General features: G+C 42.7%; 1 protein-coding gene across 1 annotated transcript; it reads right to left on the bottom strand.

The window, feature by feature from the left end:
* Positions 1-48: 48 nt before the first annotated feature.
* On the bottom strand, positions 49-14,279 carry LOC146386106 (lysosomal alpha-mannosidase-like). The gene is made up of 24 exons (XM_084930095.1): positions 14,145-14,279; positions 13,282-13,384; positions 11,375-11,548; positions 11,105-11,298; positions 10,625-10,757; positions 10,386-10,531; positions 9,644-9,843; positions 9,393-9,513; positions 8,829-8,907; positions 7,272-7,381; positions 6,999-7,106; positions 5,121-5,237; positions 4,740-4,922; positions 4,549-4,646; positions 4,346-4,466; positions 4,091-4,141; positions 3,810-3,886; positions 3,539-3,640; positions 3,185-3,272; positions 2,994-3,074; positions 2,664-2,888; positions 1,890-2,039; positions 1,646-1,748; positions 49-597 (listed from the first exon to the last, which is right to left on the bottom strand). The coding sequence occupies exons 1-24, from the start codon at positions 14,277-14,279 to the stop codon at positions 494-496; spliced, it is 3,003 nt and encodes a 1,000-aa protein (XP_084786221.1). The 3' UTR covers positions 49-493.
* Positions 14,280-14,722: the final 443 nt, after the last annotated feature.

The following is a 14,722-nucleotide window of genomic DNA, read 5'->3' on the forward strand; positions in this document are numbered from 1 at the left end:
TCACTGATTATACACAAGATTTGTGGCACAAACACGAGGGCAGGACAGTAATGATGATTGATTTTTATTATTAGCTGCTTCTTGATAAGTAGAAAAATCTAAGTATATACAACATAGCAGAAATGCAAAGATTATACTTTATTGCACATATCACTTTGTGGGAGACGATATTCTGTTACTGCAACAGCACAAAAAACCCCACAAATATAAATGTTCTCAAAAATGTTAAAGGCAGCTTTAACAAATTCAGTCTTACGACAATCTTATTCAGACATTCTGTATCAAAGTCTGAAGGCATCCTGAAATGACTTTTGCCCAGGTCAGTCCGGGCTACAGCTGTGATCCGATTTTAAGTCGTAGGCAGCGTGAATACAACTTCTCATTCATCTTTTTTTCCCCTAAAAATCCTCACTTTATTAAATCAGCAACGTAAACAAGCCACAGGAATGTCAATATACAATAATTCACCCTATAAAATCTCATGTGTGATTGGCTATCTAAGGTTGACTTTGAGAAGGAACGTTCGGATCTCCATTGGCCTTAAGGTCACCTCCCACGTGGACGGGTCTTGAAATGTCTTCAGCAGCGGCTTTTCTCCTGGAAAACAGACACATTATGTGAGCACAACCACAAACGACACAAAGTGTCTTTAGTTGGTTAATCTTTAAACACACCAGCAGTGACACGGGTCAGTGACCAGCAACCAAGTCTCCTCACAAAGGAACAAAATGACATGTTGAGCTCCAGAAACACCTTGTAGTATACATTACATTATGAAGCATATCAATCTGTTTATGACTCTTTATGGCTCCCTGCTGGCTTAATTGGCACCTGCAGGGAAACTGTTAAGTCGATGACTACAATCAGAGATTTAAAAGGCATCAGCAGATTTCTATCAGCCCAGCGCTCCTTCAGTGCATGGTCACCTGCCAGATGTTGAAAAATCCAGATGTTGCCAGTCTTTATATTACTACACCGACAAATGTTCCGATATAAATAATGTAATGAAATTGTGACAACAGTAAACAAAGGCCAAAATCTGCAAATATCAGGGAATCCTCACTATGGAAGTGTGATTGAAGAGCAGTGAACTACAAAGCCAGAATAACGGATTACTGAATTATGTTAAGTGCAGTATATGTTTGCAAATAAGTTTCGTATTGAAGCCATACATTGAAAAAAAACAAAAAAACAAACCACTGACTGAAGCGCAGACTGTGCACTTCATTGTCACTGGATTATAAATGTATTCAGTTGGTGATGCAGAAAATGTGTAAATGTTTATATACTTTATTTTACTGCTGCTACATTTCTTTCACACAGCTGGAACTGCAGCTACGAGCGCACAGAACACGCATCATTTAATCTATTAAAATATTTTCACTTTGATCTGACAACGAACCAAAGTGATTTCCACAGAAGTTCATACTTTGTCTCTGAGATTTTACCACCGACCTCCAAAATGCACAAAGCTCAAAGCAGCTGAGTTGGAATCCATATTAAAATACGCCCGAGGAGACGACATTCATTGAAATTTAGCCAAATTTAAATCGAGTCAGACTGGAGAACACATCCAGCTTTGAATCTAGGGTGACGTTCAAAACTGCAGTGGTGAACTAACTGACACAACACTGGTGTCCTGTACCTTTCTCAGGAGTCCAGTCAAAACGTTTCATCTCATCTTTCCACTGATTGGCCGACAGGTTCAACTCAGCCACACCCAGAACCTCCAGAGTTGAAAACAGCTTCTGCACAGACAGGAAAGACGATGGGATTAGTTACAGCAAAACGACATTCCACTGCACTGCAAACGAGAAACGAGTGAATGACAGATGATCGTACGGTCGCTTTGAGTGTAACAAGGTTTAAACTGTTTCTGAATGTCTGACCTGCAGGTTGACTGTCACTGGCTGAGAGCTCACTTTGCTCTCTGAGCTCTGGTACTGATGCTCCAGTCTCAGCAGCACTGAGTCTTCATCCCACTGACTGAGTGTCAGCAGGTGGACAGCAGGGGGCAGTGCAGCCAGGAGCCCTGAGAACTAAAAGACAAAGACCCCTCACTCACAGAAACCATGCCTTTAAAAAAAAAAAGAAAAGATTATTTAATGTATTCCAACCACATTTTCTATAAAATTACTACATAAAGTTGATATGAATTTCGACCAATTACTGGCTCTGAAAACATGTCAGCAGCAGTTGCCGCTAAAGGCAACACAGCTTAGCTCAGTTCCCCTGAGAGCGAGTGAAACCATCTCTAAAAAATGCAAATATGTACACAGCAGGACAGAAATGGGTTATAACCAGCAGCATAGACAGTTGGAGACAATGACTCAAAACAAGCAGCAGACTCTCACAGGAACAGCCTGCAGTTTGTACAGTGCAGGTCACAGCACTGTACAAAGCTTTTCTTAAGCTTACACACAGGAGTTTAAGGTGTTTGAACAGGAACCTGCAAGATGGAGGCCAGCTGGTTCTTGCACTGCTAATATTTCAAACACAGATCACATCACCGTGACTTTTGAGACCCGATTAGTGAAGTGTGTTAATAGCATGTCTTTAAAATACATGCAGTATTTGTACAAGTACTGTACGAATGTGCACGTGATTGGGTGAATGAGTAGAAAGGCGCTATACAAGTACCAGTCCGTTTACCATTTACATACCTCCAGCTGAGCGTTTGGCTTCAGATCTCCATCAGTAAACGTAAGTAGCGGCTGCAACACCATCCCCTCTGCGAGGGGGCGGTGCGTGTCGGCAGCAGTCTGCGGGGGATCGAGGGTGAGCAGGAGGCGGCCGCGGACCACCAGCCCGTCTGGGAAGATGCCAGAGATCTCGTTGAGAGGTTCACCAACACCACGGAAATCATCGTGGAGCAGCCGGCGGTGGAGCTGAGGGTGAGGAGGTCGGATAGAGAGACTTTAATAAGAACTCCTTGTGTGCGCTTAGATGGGGTCAACATGCTAATGGTGATGAGCTACGACTTTATGCCTCACCATGATCTCCAGTGAACCATTCTGGATGCTGCCTCCACCCTGAGAGCGATCCGTTACCACAGTGAGTTGGTCCACATCATCCTGAAGACACACAAGTGAAAGGAAAACATCACTTGTGATAATTCATAGAACTAACAGTCAATGCTTTTTGTTGCTTGTCTCTCCAAATGGAGGCTAACAAACACACAAACCTTGATATAAGCGCGAGAGTTGATTGGGTAGTAGTTTCCAGCAATGGGCTCTGACTGTTTCAGGTTCCAGGTGGGCCGGAAGTCTTTCCTGTTTGGGGGGGATGGGACACACACACACACACACACACACACACACACACACACACACACACACACACACACACACACACACACACACACACACACTCTCTCTAAGTGTACGGAATTGGATTCTTTTAATGTAAAACTATCACATAACTGTACAGCTGTCTTACTTTGTATATAATCTGTAAAATACCATCCAAAACAACTGCAACAACTTTAAAAGGTTAAAATGCATTTTCCATCATTAAAAAACAAAAAGCAAACTCTTACTTCCTCTGCAGAACTTCTCTGCTGTTGGAATCAGTGTAGAAATATTCAGAGGTTTTGATGCTGGTGTCCAGACGAGTGATCACCTCCTTCCCCAGGCTGTCACTAAAAGGTCAAGACAGCAAGTGTGACGTGGGTTGAAGGTGGGTGGTGTGGGGAGCATTTTGGCCAAGATTCCTCACTTTTCCTTGAATTTATTTCTCTCACTCACAAATAAAAAAATAAATAATTATGAGCTAAAGCTATTCCCCATTGGGTGTGCATGGAATCTTACGGTCTAAAATTCCCTCTTTCCATGTATTTATAATCTGACATGGGGAAAAGATAACGGCAATCTAAGCCAATCACTTGCTATGATATGAGGAAATATTTAGAAGGGCAAAACTCTGCCACAATATTGCCCCATATGAGGTTTTTCTCCCCTGGAAGATCAGTTGACATTAAGGCACTGAGCTTTTAGAAAGGTTGAAGAGAACAGAAATTTCAACAACCACTTATCTCTAAAAACATCTCCATTACATGTGTAGTGTGCACGTGTTAAACGTGACGAACCACCTGAGACACCCAGGGAGCAAACCACTGCCTCACCTCCTGCACCACTGACGTCTGAGGATGAGAGCATTGCAGTACAAAATTAGACGCTGCATATTAGCCTCTAAACGGGGAGGTAAAACATGTTGGCACGTTCATTCTGACACCCACACATATAAAATGACAGCAGCCTATAAGTTAGAAGTAAACCGAATAACAGTGTAAAAACAAAGCTTTGCTATGAGGAATCTACGTCTGGATACGAGCAAACATCTCTACCTTAATGATCTCCGTCTTGGCCGTCCGGCTGATGATGAAAGGTGTGGAAGAGTTGGGTCTGAAGATGTAGGCTCCAGAAGGCTGCCTGCTCTCTACGTTGTTACCGTCACTGGCGTTGTACCTGGGACGTTTTAACAACACATCATTTGGAAGCTCAACTTCAAAAAAAGCGTGTTCATTTTGTTATTTTTAGAAACACTAACCAGTAGAAATTCTGTGTCAGTTTGATGCTCTGTTTGGTCTCCAGATTGTTGAGGCTGCTTATCAGACCTGTCTCAGGGTCAAAGGTCACTTGTAGGTACTAGAGTGCACGAAAACAAACAAAAACAGTTCTTTTTTCAGAAGATTTTGTTTATTTATTTGAATATTTTGGACTTGTATGCTGTGTTCTGACCTTATTCTGGATCACTGGGGGTGCGCGCTGCTGTGCAGGTGCAGGTGGAGGTCCGTCCTGGATCAGGGCCACCGTGTACGTGGTGTAGCCCAGAGGAGGTGCCTGAACCTGGAATACCAGCTCATTGACTGCAAAGCCTCGTTGTCTTCTAACTTCGTGAGTGGCCTGTGACACGCGAACCACCTTCAACGCAAACACATTATCGAGTGTTATCTTTGTTTATATTGAACATCTTGTTGAATGATACAAAAAAAAAAACAGTGCTGTGAAAACGTATCGCAGACTTCATTCTCTGAGACGAGATCCATCTATATCTTGTGTCTGACAACTGCACAGCTTGTTTGGGATCATCTCATACTTGCTGCTGGCACACATACTGACCTGGCAGTCCACCGCTTTGCCACTAGCATCTGACACGCTGTACACTGTTCCATTGACCGGCAGCCTGACGGGCCAAGTGACGGGCCGAGCGAGAGGGTTGTACACATTGACTGAGAACTGAATGACAGACAAAAAGACAAGCGAGAGAAAGGCAGCGTGAGCATTCAGTCTTATCTGTAATTACACAGAATGTATTTACAGTAACTGTAGCCCAGGTTTTTTAGGCTGTACACCTTGAATACACTGTTTGTTCCGAGGATAAATCTCAGAGGGTCAGAGTGTTCAAAATTACATTTAAGATGACATATTGTGGGGTTTTTTTATTATGTTACCGGTGGATGGTTGTTTAACATGGTTAAACATGGTTTAAATGACAGGATCAGTGCATGTACAAGTAATACTTATGAGCCAAACCTTCAGATTTTAAATGCTCACTTTCAGACAGGATAGTGACTCGGGCACGCAGCTGTGACTCTACCCACTTGCTGTTCAAATGTCTTGATGCATCCTCAGTCATCCAGGTAAGGAAATCTTAAAAATGAATTCTGTTCATCTGGACGTAGAGTTTTCAGTGGGAGAAACATTTCGTCACTCATCCAAGTGACTTCTTCCGTTTCAGCTGACCGCAGGTTTCACTGATCACATTAACTGGGTGGACCATCACATTAGGTTCACCTGGGAGGTTATGGCAGGTTAGCCTTCTTAGACTGTGAGATTTACACCAGTAAAGGGGGACATTTAAAGTTGATGTGTACTGTAAACAAATGCTCACGGGTGAGTATTTAAGGTTTGACTCTCATCATCCACTGGAGCACAAACTGGGTGTCATCAGGACGCTACAACAGACACAGCGGCCAGGGAAGTAGAAGAACATCACATCATGAAGGCCCTGAGTAAATATGGTTATCTCAGCTGGACTCTTGTCAAAGCTTGGAGGCGCCAATCAATTCAGGAGAGAAGCAAAACTGCTGCCTAAGCGAAAACCCTTAGTGATCCCGTATGTGTCAGGAGAAGCAGAACATTTGAGATACATTTTTTTTCTAAACACCGGGTCTCTGTGGCTTTTAAAGCCCAAAACACACTATGCAAAAATTGGTCCACCCCAAGGATCAGGTCCCCCGACACAAACAGAGTAACATAGTGTACGCTGTTAAGTGCCAGGAGGATTGCCAGGATTTATACATCGGGGAAACCAAACAACCTCTGGCGAAGCAGTTGGCTCAACACAGAAGAGCCACCTTGTCAGGCCAGGACTCTGCAGTCTATTCACACCTACAGGCCAGCGGACACTCTTTCAATGATGTACACATCCTGGACAGGGAGGAACGCTGGTTTGAGCAAGCAGGCCAGGAGGGGGCCTAAGGGTACATCTTTCACCATCTTACAATGCTGTGACTGCAGCCATTCCCCAACTTTCTCTGAATGGTACTCATGGCCGTTGATCAGTGGTTGTTGATCAATGGTCATGACAATTTGCATATTAATGATCAAGAAACTGACCTCACAGCAGATTGTTCCTTCAGTGGGCTGGTTTCAGGCATTGTGCAAATGTCCTGTTTATAAGGTTGGGGAAACCTGCAGTCAGCTGAGTCTGAAGAATTCACTTGGATGAGTGACGAAACGTTTCTCCCACTGAAAACGTCACGTCCAGATGAACAGAATCAACCTTTTTGGGGTTGCTGTTCAAACCTTTTACCAGTGGGTGGTAATCAGACAGATGACTTAAATAGGACTCTAAATTGGGCTGCACCAGTGCAAAGATTACTAAGGATTTCACTGTAAATCATGCAAATCTACTTTAGTCAATTCCAAAAATAAAGATGAGTTGAAAATGAGTAAAGCGGGTCCCCTTCAAAGTCTATTTTCTGTGTTTTTTACCTTCTTGCTGGATTCAGTGAGAGGACACACGCTGACGTTGAGGTTATCACAGTAGATTCGCTCAGCAGACAAGCCGCTGAGAGCAGCCAGACTGTTACTGACTAAAACCTGAAAGAGAGACAACGGTTAGACAAGAAACCTGTGCAAGAAAGTTTGGACTGAAGAAGACTTTCTGCTAAAGACATGATAATATATTTTCCTGTACAGAAAATGACAAATTTAGCACAAGTAACTTCTGTTGGGTAAGATAATGTACTGTGAAGCCTGGAGTACCTGACAGTGTTGCCAGCCGTTAGCAAGCTTCCTGGCGTAGTCATTTGCTACGTGTTGCTTTTCTGTTCCCGACACAGCGTCATGGTGCTGAGCCACAGCCATGGCTTTCTCTACCAATGAAAGCAGCCGTCACTCAATCTCTTGTCTGACATCCAATTGGTCTTAGTAACACAAATACAACTTTTAAAAGGTATCCATATTCTTAACCGGTTCACCAATTCACAGTTGTGGGGAGGCTGGAGCCCATCCCAGCTCTCCTACATCCTGGACAGGTCCATCACAGGAGTAGCACATGAAGACAGCCAACCATGTATGGTCATGCTATTACATGTTAACCTAATACGTAAGTCTTTAGACTGTGGCAGGAAGCCAGAGTACCTAGAGTATGCCTGTGCAGAACCCAGTAAGGCAGCAGTTCCCAAACTTTTTTTGCTGGGCCCCCCTTTGTTTTACAAGAAAAATGTTTGCGCCCCCCGCGTGCACGCACGCACACACCCATATTTTGCTCCACTGCGGTTTATTTCACACCTCAAACATTTAGTAAACAATTAAGCAAATACAAGTAATCTGCAGGTAGTAAGAAAATAAACTACTAACTAATTTACGCTACGTCCGCACCTACACGGGTATTTTTGAAAACGCAGCTGTTTCGTCCACACGTAAACGGCGTTTCGAATCAGCGAAAACTGAGATTCTTTTAAAACTCCTTTTTTGCGTTTATGTGTGGACGAGGAATACAGAGTTTGTCACGCAACGTCAAAGGTATGTGCCTTTTTTCACGTCACGCTGTGCGCCACGTTATTGTTTACATGAGATGAATTGCAGAATGGCAGATAGAGACAAAATACTGTTAATCTGACTCTGCAGGTTTTACACGCAGTTACTGTCCCTCCATTTAGAAAGGCAGAGGCGCCACCATGTAATTATTTTACGTGTAGTTGTTTTTTTTCCTGTGTAATAATATTCAACATTGCTGTCAATACATTTTTCAAAAAAATGCCTCTGTGCAAAATGGGTTCAAAAACAAACAGCTGTAGGATACTGTTTGTCCGTGATTTGAACCGAGGGGACAAATCGTGGCAGGATCAGCCTGATATTATTTGTATCCCACTGTAACTTTACTGTATAAAGTATAGTATAGTATGTATATCTCCAAAATGTCAGGAGTAGTTAGTCATTACAAGAAGTGTTTGTGAACTAAAAATCACGAATGTGGGATACTGTTTGTCCGTGATTTAAACAGCCCAGCGCTGCTCCAGGGGAGACCTACCTCGGCACTTGTGCAGGTGAAACCAAAGGGAAGATATGCTTCACCATATTTTCTAGTCTTTGGCTTAGAATGAAGTTGGTTTGGAAACATATTCAGCGATGCTTCATCTCCTGCTTTGCGTTTCTGTGGGCGCCTGTGCTAGCAGTGTCCAAGCGTTTTGTTTTTTCCCCCCCCTTTTCATCCCGCGCCCCCCCTGCCATGGCTCTGCGCCCTCCCTAGGGGGCGGGCCCCACACTTTGGGAAGGTCTGCACTAAGGAGACACAAAAAAGATTAAATCAAATCTTACTCATCGTCTGGCTTTCACCTTCCCCAAAGGGTCCTTTCCTGGAGGCTGGACCACCAAATACCTCCAGCTGGTTACAAGTCTATTACGAGGAAAAAAATGTAAACACAATTTAAAAAGTCACACAGGTATAAATTTTCCACCATTAAACCTATATTTCCACATCTTAAGTTCTATAGACGCAGGGTACCAGTGATAGCTTTATTAAGTGCCAGCTAACAGTGTGTTTCGTGCTATATATTAGCATTTATTTGCTTACAGTTCATGTTAAGAGTTAGATAAACTTTGTTTTCACAGAACAAAATTTAAAGCTTGTTAGTGTAATGTGACAATGTTATACTTATCTAGCATATGTCATGCTAACATTCTTAAAGTTTGAATGTTAGCATGCTAACTACCATCTACACTAAAACAATTACATTTTTCTGAAAGCTGTAATGTAGTGGGACAGGACTTACAGAGGTAATTATAGAAAAGCAGAAGTTTGAATGTTGTGATGTCGTCAACACAAAGTGTAATGCCGAGCACACTGTAAAATCGCCCCGCACAAAGTAAATCTCAGAGTACCTGCAGGTTGCTGTTGCTGATCCTCTCATATCGCTTCAGCGCTGGTCTGCTAGTAAAGTAGCCAGTCCAGAAATCATGAGCGTCGTCTGCATAGGGGAAGAAATCATCTGTTTTCAAAGGCCTGGATAGAAAACCAATGGATTTAGCTGATATTAAAATGCACAAGACGACACTTTTTACAATAGAGTTTAACACCAACAGTGCTGCTAGAACAAGAAAACATTATCCTGCCCCTTTAAAGTTCACAGTACCAGGTGAGGTTTGCTCGGTGCAGCTCCTGCAGGTAACAGGACGGTGTAGAGTAGAGCACGTTGACTTTGCTGCCATTTGCCTGCCGGGCATTTACATAGTGGATCAGCTTGTCCAGGTTCTTGTACCACAGGTTGGCATTCTCATATTGAAAGTCTGAGCCCATGGTCATGATGATATGGTTGGTCTTATAGACCGTAGACTAAAAAAGGAAGAGGAAATAATGCTTAACAGATTAAACTAAACAACAAGGAAGAAAAGGGAAGAGAAGAGTGAAATTAAACAATTCACACATCTCTTCAATCACACACACCTCACACTATTCAAAGCACATTTATATGATGGCTAAAGTGGTGAATGTGGATTATTAAAGGAGGACATTGCATTACACTATCTGTAGATGTCTTTATTATTGTGATCATGACAGGTTCATAAAATAAAACCAGACAGGTTGAGAAAAAATTTATGGGGACCTGCATGAAGATATGCTGACATTACTTGAAACAAGAGGTTCCTACTGAAATTTTACATGTCATGTTAGCTAGTCACAGCTGTATATGGGCTGGGATAAAAAGCACAGCATCCCTTCTGCTTCCTCTTTTTCTAAATCAGAAAGCGTTGTTTGTTTTCTTTTGATTTAACATGAGCATTTTTTTCATAGTGTTAGTTAAACATGCGGTGTTAAGAACACCACGTGACTGATAAATCAGTGTCTCTGTGCGCCAGTGTGGAGTTGTGTCCAACCTGACTGTTGGCGATGACGAGGAAGCGTCCCACCACATCATCAACATTATAGTCTTCAAGATCAGGATCGTCTCTGATAGGTGGGTCACTGCAGAGCTGGTCCCAGCAGAAGCCCTCAGGAGGGTTGTAGCCATTAGGAAGGATCCCTGTTGGTTAACGGGGGCAAACGGTTAAAAAAATAATGTCCAGAAGTCCAGAAGTCATTAACATAAAGGGATGAAGAAAGAAACTTTGCATACCAGTAAAGAGGTCAGCCATTGGAGGAGTGAGGCTGTCGGAGGCTCTCCATAGAAGCTCCTGCTCTTTATTCCTCATCCTGCGAGCCCGGTCTTGATAGTCTAGACGACCAAAGAAGAAGCCATCGAATCCCATCTGCAGCAAAAGACAGACAGGTAATGGTTAAAGTAAAGTCAAATGGAAAGCCAGTGAACTAAATTGTGCCTTCATGTAATAATGCAGCATTCTGGAAATAAGCCCATTTGATTCATTGCAGAGCAGCAAATCTGATACAGCCAAAAATTTGTAAATTCTCCCATTTTAAGTCTCACTAGAGATCAGGCCTTCCTTAAGGTGACCAATTATGCTCATCCTTCTATTCTGCCCTATACTGCTGATATTAAACATGGCCAACGTTTGAAAGTGTGACAGTGAATGAGCTGAGCAATTCTGAAGTGTGACTCGTGCAAAACTCGAAGAATAAACATAAAGAGCTATGCTACCTGTGCAAACATGGAGGCGTGTTCCCGGGCGTGGCCAAAGGGGTCGATGTGCCAGGCGACGCGGGGACGGCCACAGGCTCCAAAAGTCTCATTAAGGAACCTCAGACCAATGGTCATCTGGTCAATGACGGCGCTGTAGTGTGTGGCAGCCTCGTCGCTCATACACCAACCACCATTCACAAATTCCAGACGGCCTGCGGGAGGAGCAGCTTTTGGTAAGGATGCACTGAAACACTTAACGCAGCTGTATAGTACTGAATGGGTATTTACCTTCATTAACCAGCTGTTTGACTGTCTGCTGCATGCTGGAGCTCTGACTCTTCCACCAGCGGTAGAAAAAGGCCGTCTCCACATAGATGAACCTCCTGTCTGGATTCTTCAACAACTGATCCACAACCGAGTCCAGGATGTACTGAACACCAGCGTGCTGGATGTCATTACGATCTACGCACACAAATGTGCACAGATTTAGGACAAAAGAGATGTTATTTTGTAACACAGAAATCAATGCTTCAAGAAGTGGTCAGAATTTAGTTGCTGTGTGTCACAGTTTGAAAAATATTTATTTACACTAACGTATCTTAACAGCAAGAAAGTATATGTGCTCATCTGCATTCATGCATATGCCCAAACAAACCACCCTCAGTGCAGATGGGTTCTGCTTACATATTAACCCAGACTGGAAATCAATATCAGATGATGGTCACCTGCACAACACCTGGCCTTACAACTTACTATAAACAACATGTGACATTAAAATATGCAAGCTCGACAATCAATTGCACTAAAAGCATAAAACGCTAAAGCAATGAAGAAGTAAAGTGTTGCAGTAAACAGTACATTATGAGGCAGCGTGAAATACACGACAGAGTATAAAATGAAACGAAGGTGTTTTAATATCGTCTTCTGATACATCTCGACAGTGGTTCGGGCCCCTTCGGGGGTGGGTTGCCCTCGGCCTCTCGGCCTGGGGCTCGGTCACTCTGGCGCAGCTGGCTGCCGGCAGAGCTCACGGGCACGTCACTGCAACCCCCCCTGGCTTCTGCTCCGCGGCTGCTGAGTGACCCCTCATCTGGGACTCTCCTCAGCTCTTTCTGGGACAGTGGCGCGGCTGCCCCTCTGTTGGTCTTCCTTGGTCTCTTGTGTTCTGAGGGCCTCTGGATGTCTGGAGTCTTGATCTCCTCCATACCTGCTTCATGCCCTGGAGGACGGGGCTGTGGCTCCCCACACCCTCTAGCAGATCATTACATGAAGGAACCTTTTAAATACAAGCGCGCTCATGCTCACAGGTGTACACACGGGTGCTCACACACACAAACTACACCCTTTTTGGCTCCTACCTCAAAGCACACTGTGCGCTGTCGATCTTACGTGCTGCACAATAATGTTTAACATTTAGTATTTACTGTTACATTCCCATAGATCATCATGATGTTGTTTATTCTGTTGCTCTAGTCTTCTTCTGCTTGTTTTCTTTTTTCTTTCTCAACAGGTGATCCAGGAAAAGAAAAAGAAAAAAAAAAAAAAAGGTGATGAAGCAGATTTTCATTGTCTTTTCTCTCCATCTCTTTTCTCCTTTTTCTTTCCCTCTCCTTCTGTTAACTTTCTTCTGAACTTTTCTTCTTGTTTTTCTTTCCCGTCCCCGAGTCCAGTCTGGCCTGATTACAATAACTTAGAATAAAAATAACTAATAAAGATCAAATAAACTATGACAATCAAGTGGACCAGTATAGCAAAAGGCCCACTTGGGAAAGTAAATCTGTTGGGCATTTTTCTTGGCCTTCAGACAATAATTCTGATTGCTACAGTGCCAGACAGGACACAAAAAAAAGAAGAAAAAAAAAAAGATACATTTCGACATTTCGCACAGCCCCAACAACAGACAGTGGTTCGAACATGAGTGATGGCTGTCACTCCAGCTCACATTCAAATCAAATCCAGAGATCATGTGCATGAACCACCATTAAAACACATCATAGGGCTTTAAAGCAGGAGGATAACCACAATCACTTGTAGCAGCAATCAGGAAGATATTTAGTACCAGTCAATAGAGCAGATTAACTTGCATCAGCAGAACTACAAGAGTAAATAGAAACATATGCAAACATTTGACAGAGTAAACACAGAGCAGGAGGTTGGCTAATAGCTTCACAGTGTTCTGTATGTGTCACACTGACCTCCATAGAAGTACTGGTCCACAGTCTTGAGCCAGCCAACGTCATCATGTGTGTGCGGCACCAGGTGGACATTCAACATGCCCGGCTTGGTGGCATGACATGACTGCACACAGACACACACTCTATGAATACAGCTGTACTGCTCTGTCGGAAGAGTCATAATGTCGACAAATATTCACTCCAAAAAGTGATCGTCTGCCAAAAACTGATTTCTGGTATTTACCAAAAAAGGATTGCTCGTATTTAAACTGCTATACATAACTTGTTAGTCTATGATATGTGAAACCTATATCAAATGTATCCCTCATGAATGATACAAGTCATCTTGAGCCACAAACAACATTCCTGTAACAAAGTAGAAGCTGCAATCAGTTTTTGGCAGTGACTTTTATATATCCTTCATTTATGCAGTTAAAAAAAGCTTGTTGACATTAAAAATGTGTTTTTAAGAAGAATCTGGCCAAGAGGACAGCAGATATTGAAAGACATCTAACAATAGTTCTATAAACATATTTTAAGTGGACAAAAATGATGGAATTGGTTGTAATGTAAGTACAATAAGACAGAGTTGAAAAAGATGTAACTTTAAAATGTTATATCTAACCCCTTTGTAAAGCCTGTTGACCGAAATCTATTTACCAACATAGGTAAAGATATTACACATAAAAACACAGGTAGACATTGGAAATCAGATTTTGGCAGGCGGGCACTTTTTGGCACAACACCAGCACTTCCTTGTATGTGAGCACAGTCATGTGAGTGAAACAGAAAGTAGCGCTAACAGCTCCACTGAGCTTTTTGACATGTACCTTAACCCTAACACATGTAAATAAAATACAAAAGCGCGACATAAAGTAGCTAACCTCGTATCCGCAGGTTGGAACGTCTGTTTTCTTCTCGCCGAGAGGAAAACTTAAAACCACGCTGAGGATAAACAGGAGAGCTGTAGCCAGCTGCTGCGACCTGCCCGCCATGTTGGAAAACAACCCGAAAATCATGTGACATCTGTTTATGTCGAGGTGGGTCACGTGACCATCACCCTGTCTACCGCATGGCTGTGGAAGCTGGAGAGCAGAGAATTGTTTTCCCTCCAATCTGACTTGAAGGCACTGGGGAAAAGTAAGCGACAAACCGCGGAATGAGAGGACTCAGCGAAAATAAACACAAGTTAACATGACAAACACTGACATTACATTACAGTGATATATATATATATATATATATATATATATATATATATATATATATATATATATATATATCACTGTATATAATGTATGTAATCACTGTACTGTTTATATGATAATGAACAGAACAGTGATAATAAACATAGAAAGGTAAAAATTAAGTTAGTTAAATATATCAATTAATTCGCAGACATGACCTTTTTGTACCCTTCCTGCCACTAAGCAAGAGTTCTAGCATTTGCAGCCCAATAATA

Source organism: Perissodus microlepis, chromosome 6 (assembly GCF_051167445.1).
Source record: "Perissodus microlepis isolate ML-2025 ecotype Zambia chromosome 6, ASM5116744v1, whole genome shotgun sequence".
Taxonomy (NCBI): domain Eukaryota; kingdom Metazoa; phylum Chordata; class Actinopteri; order Cichliformes; family Cichlidae; genus Perissodus; species Perissodus microlepis.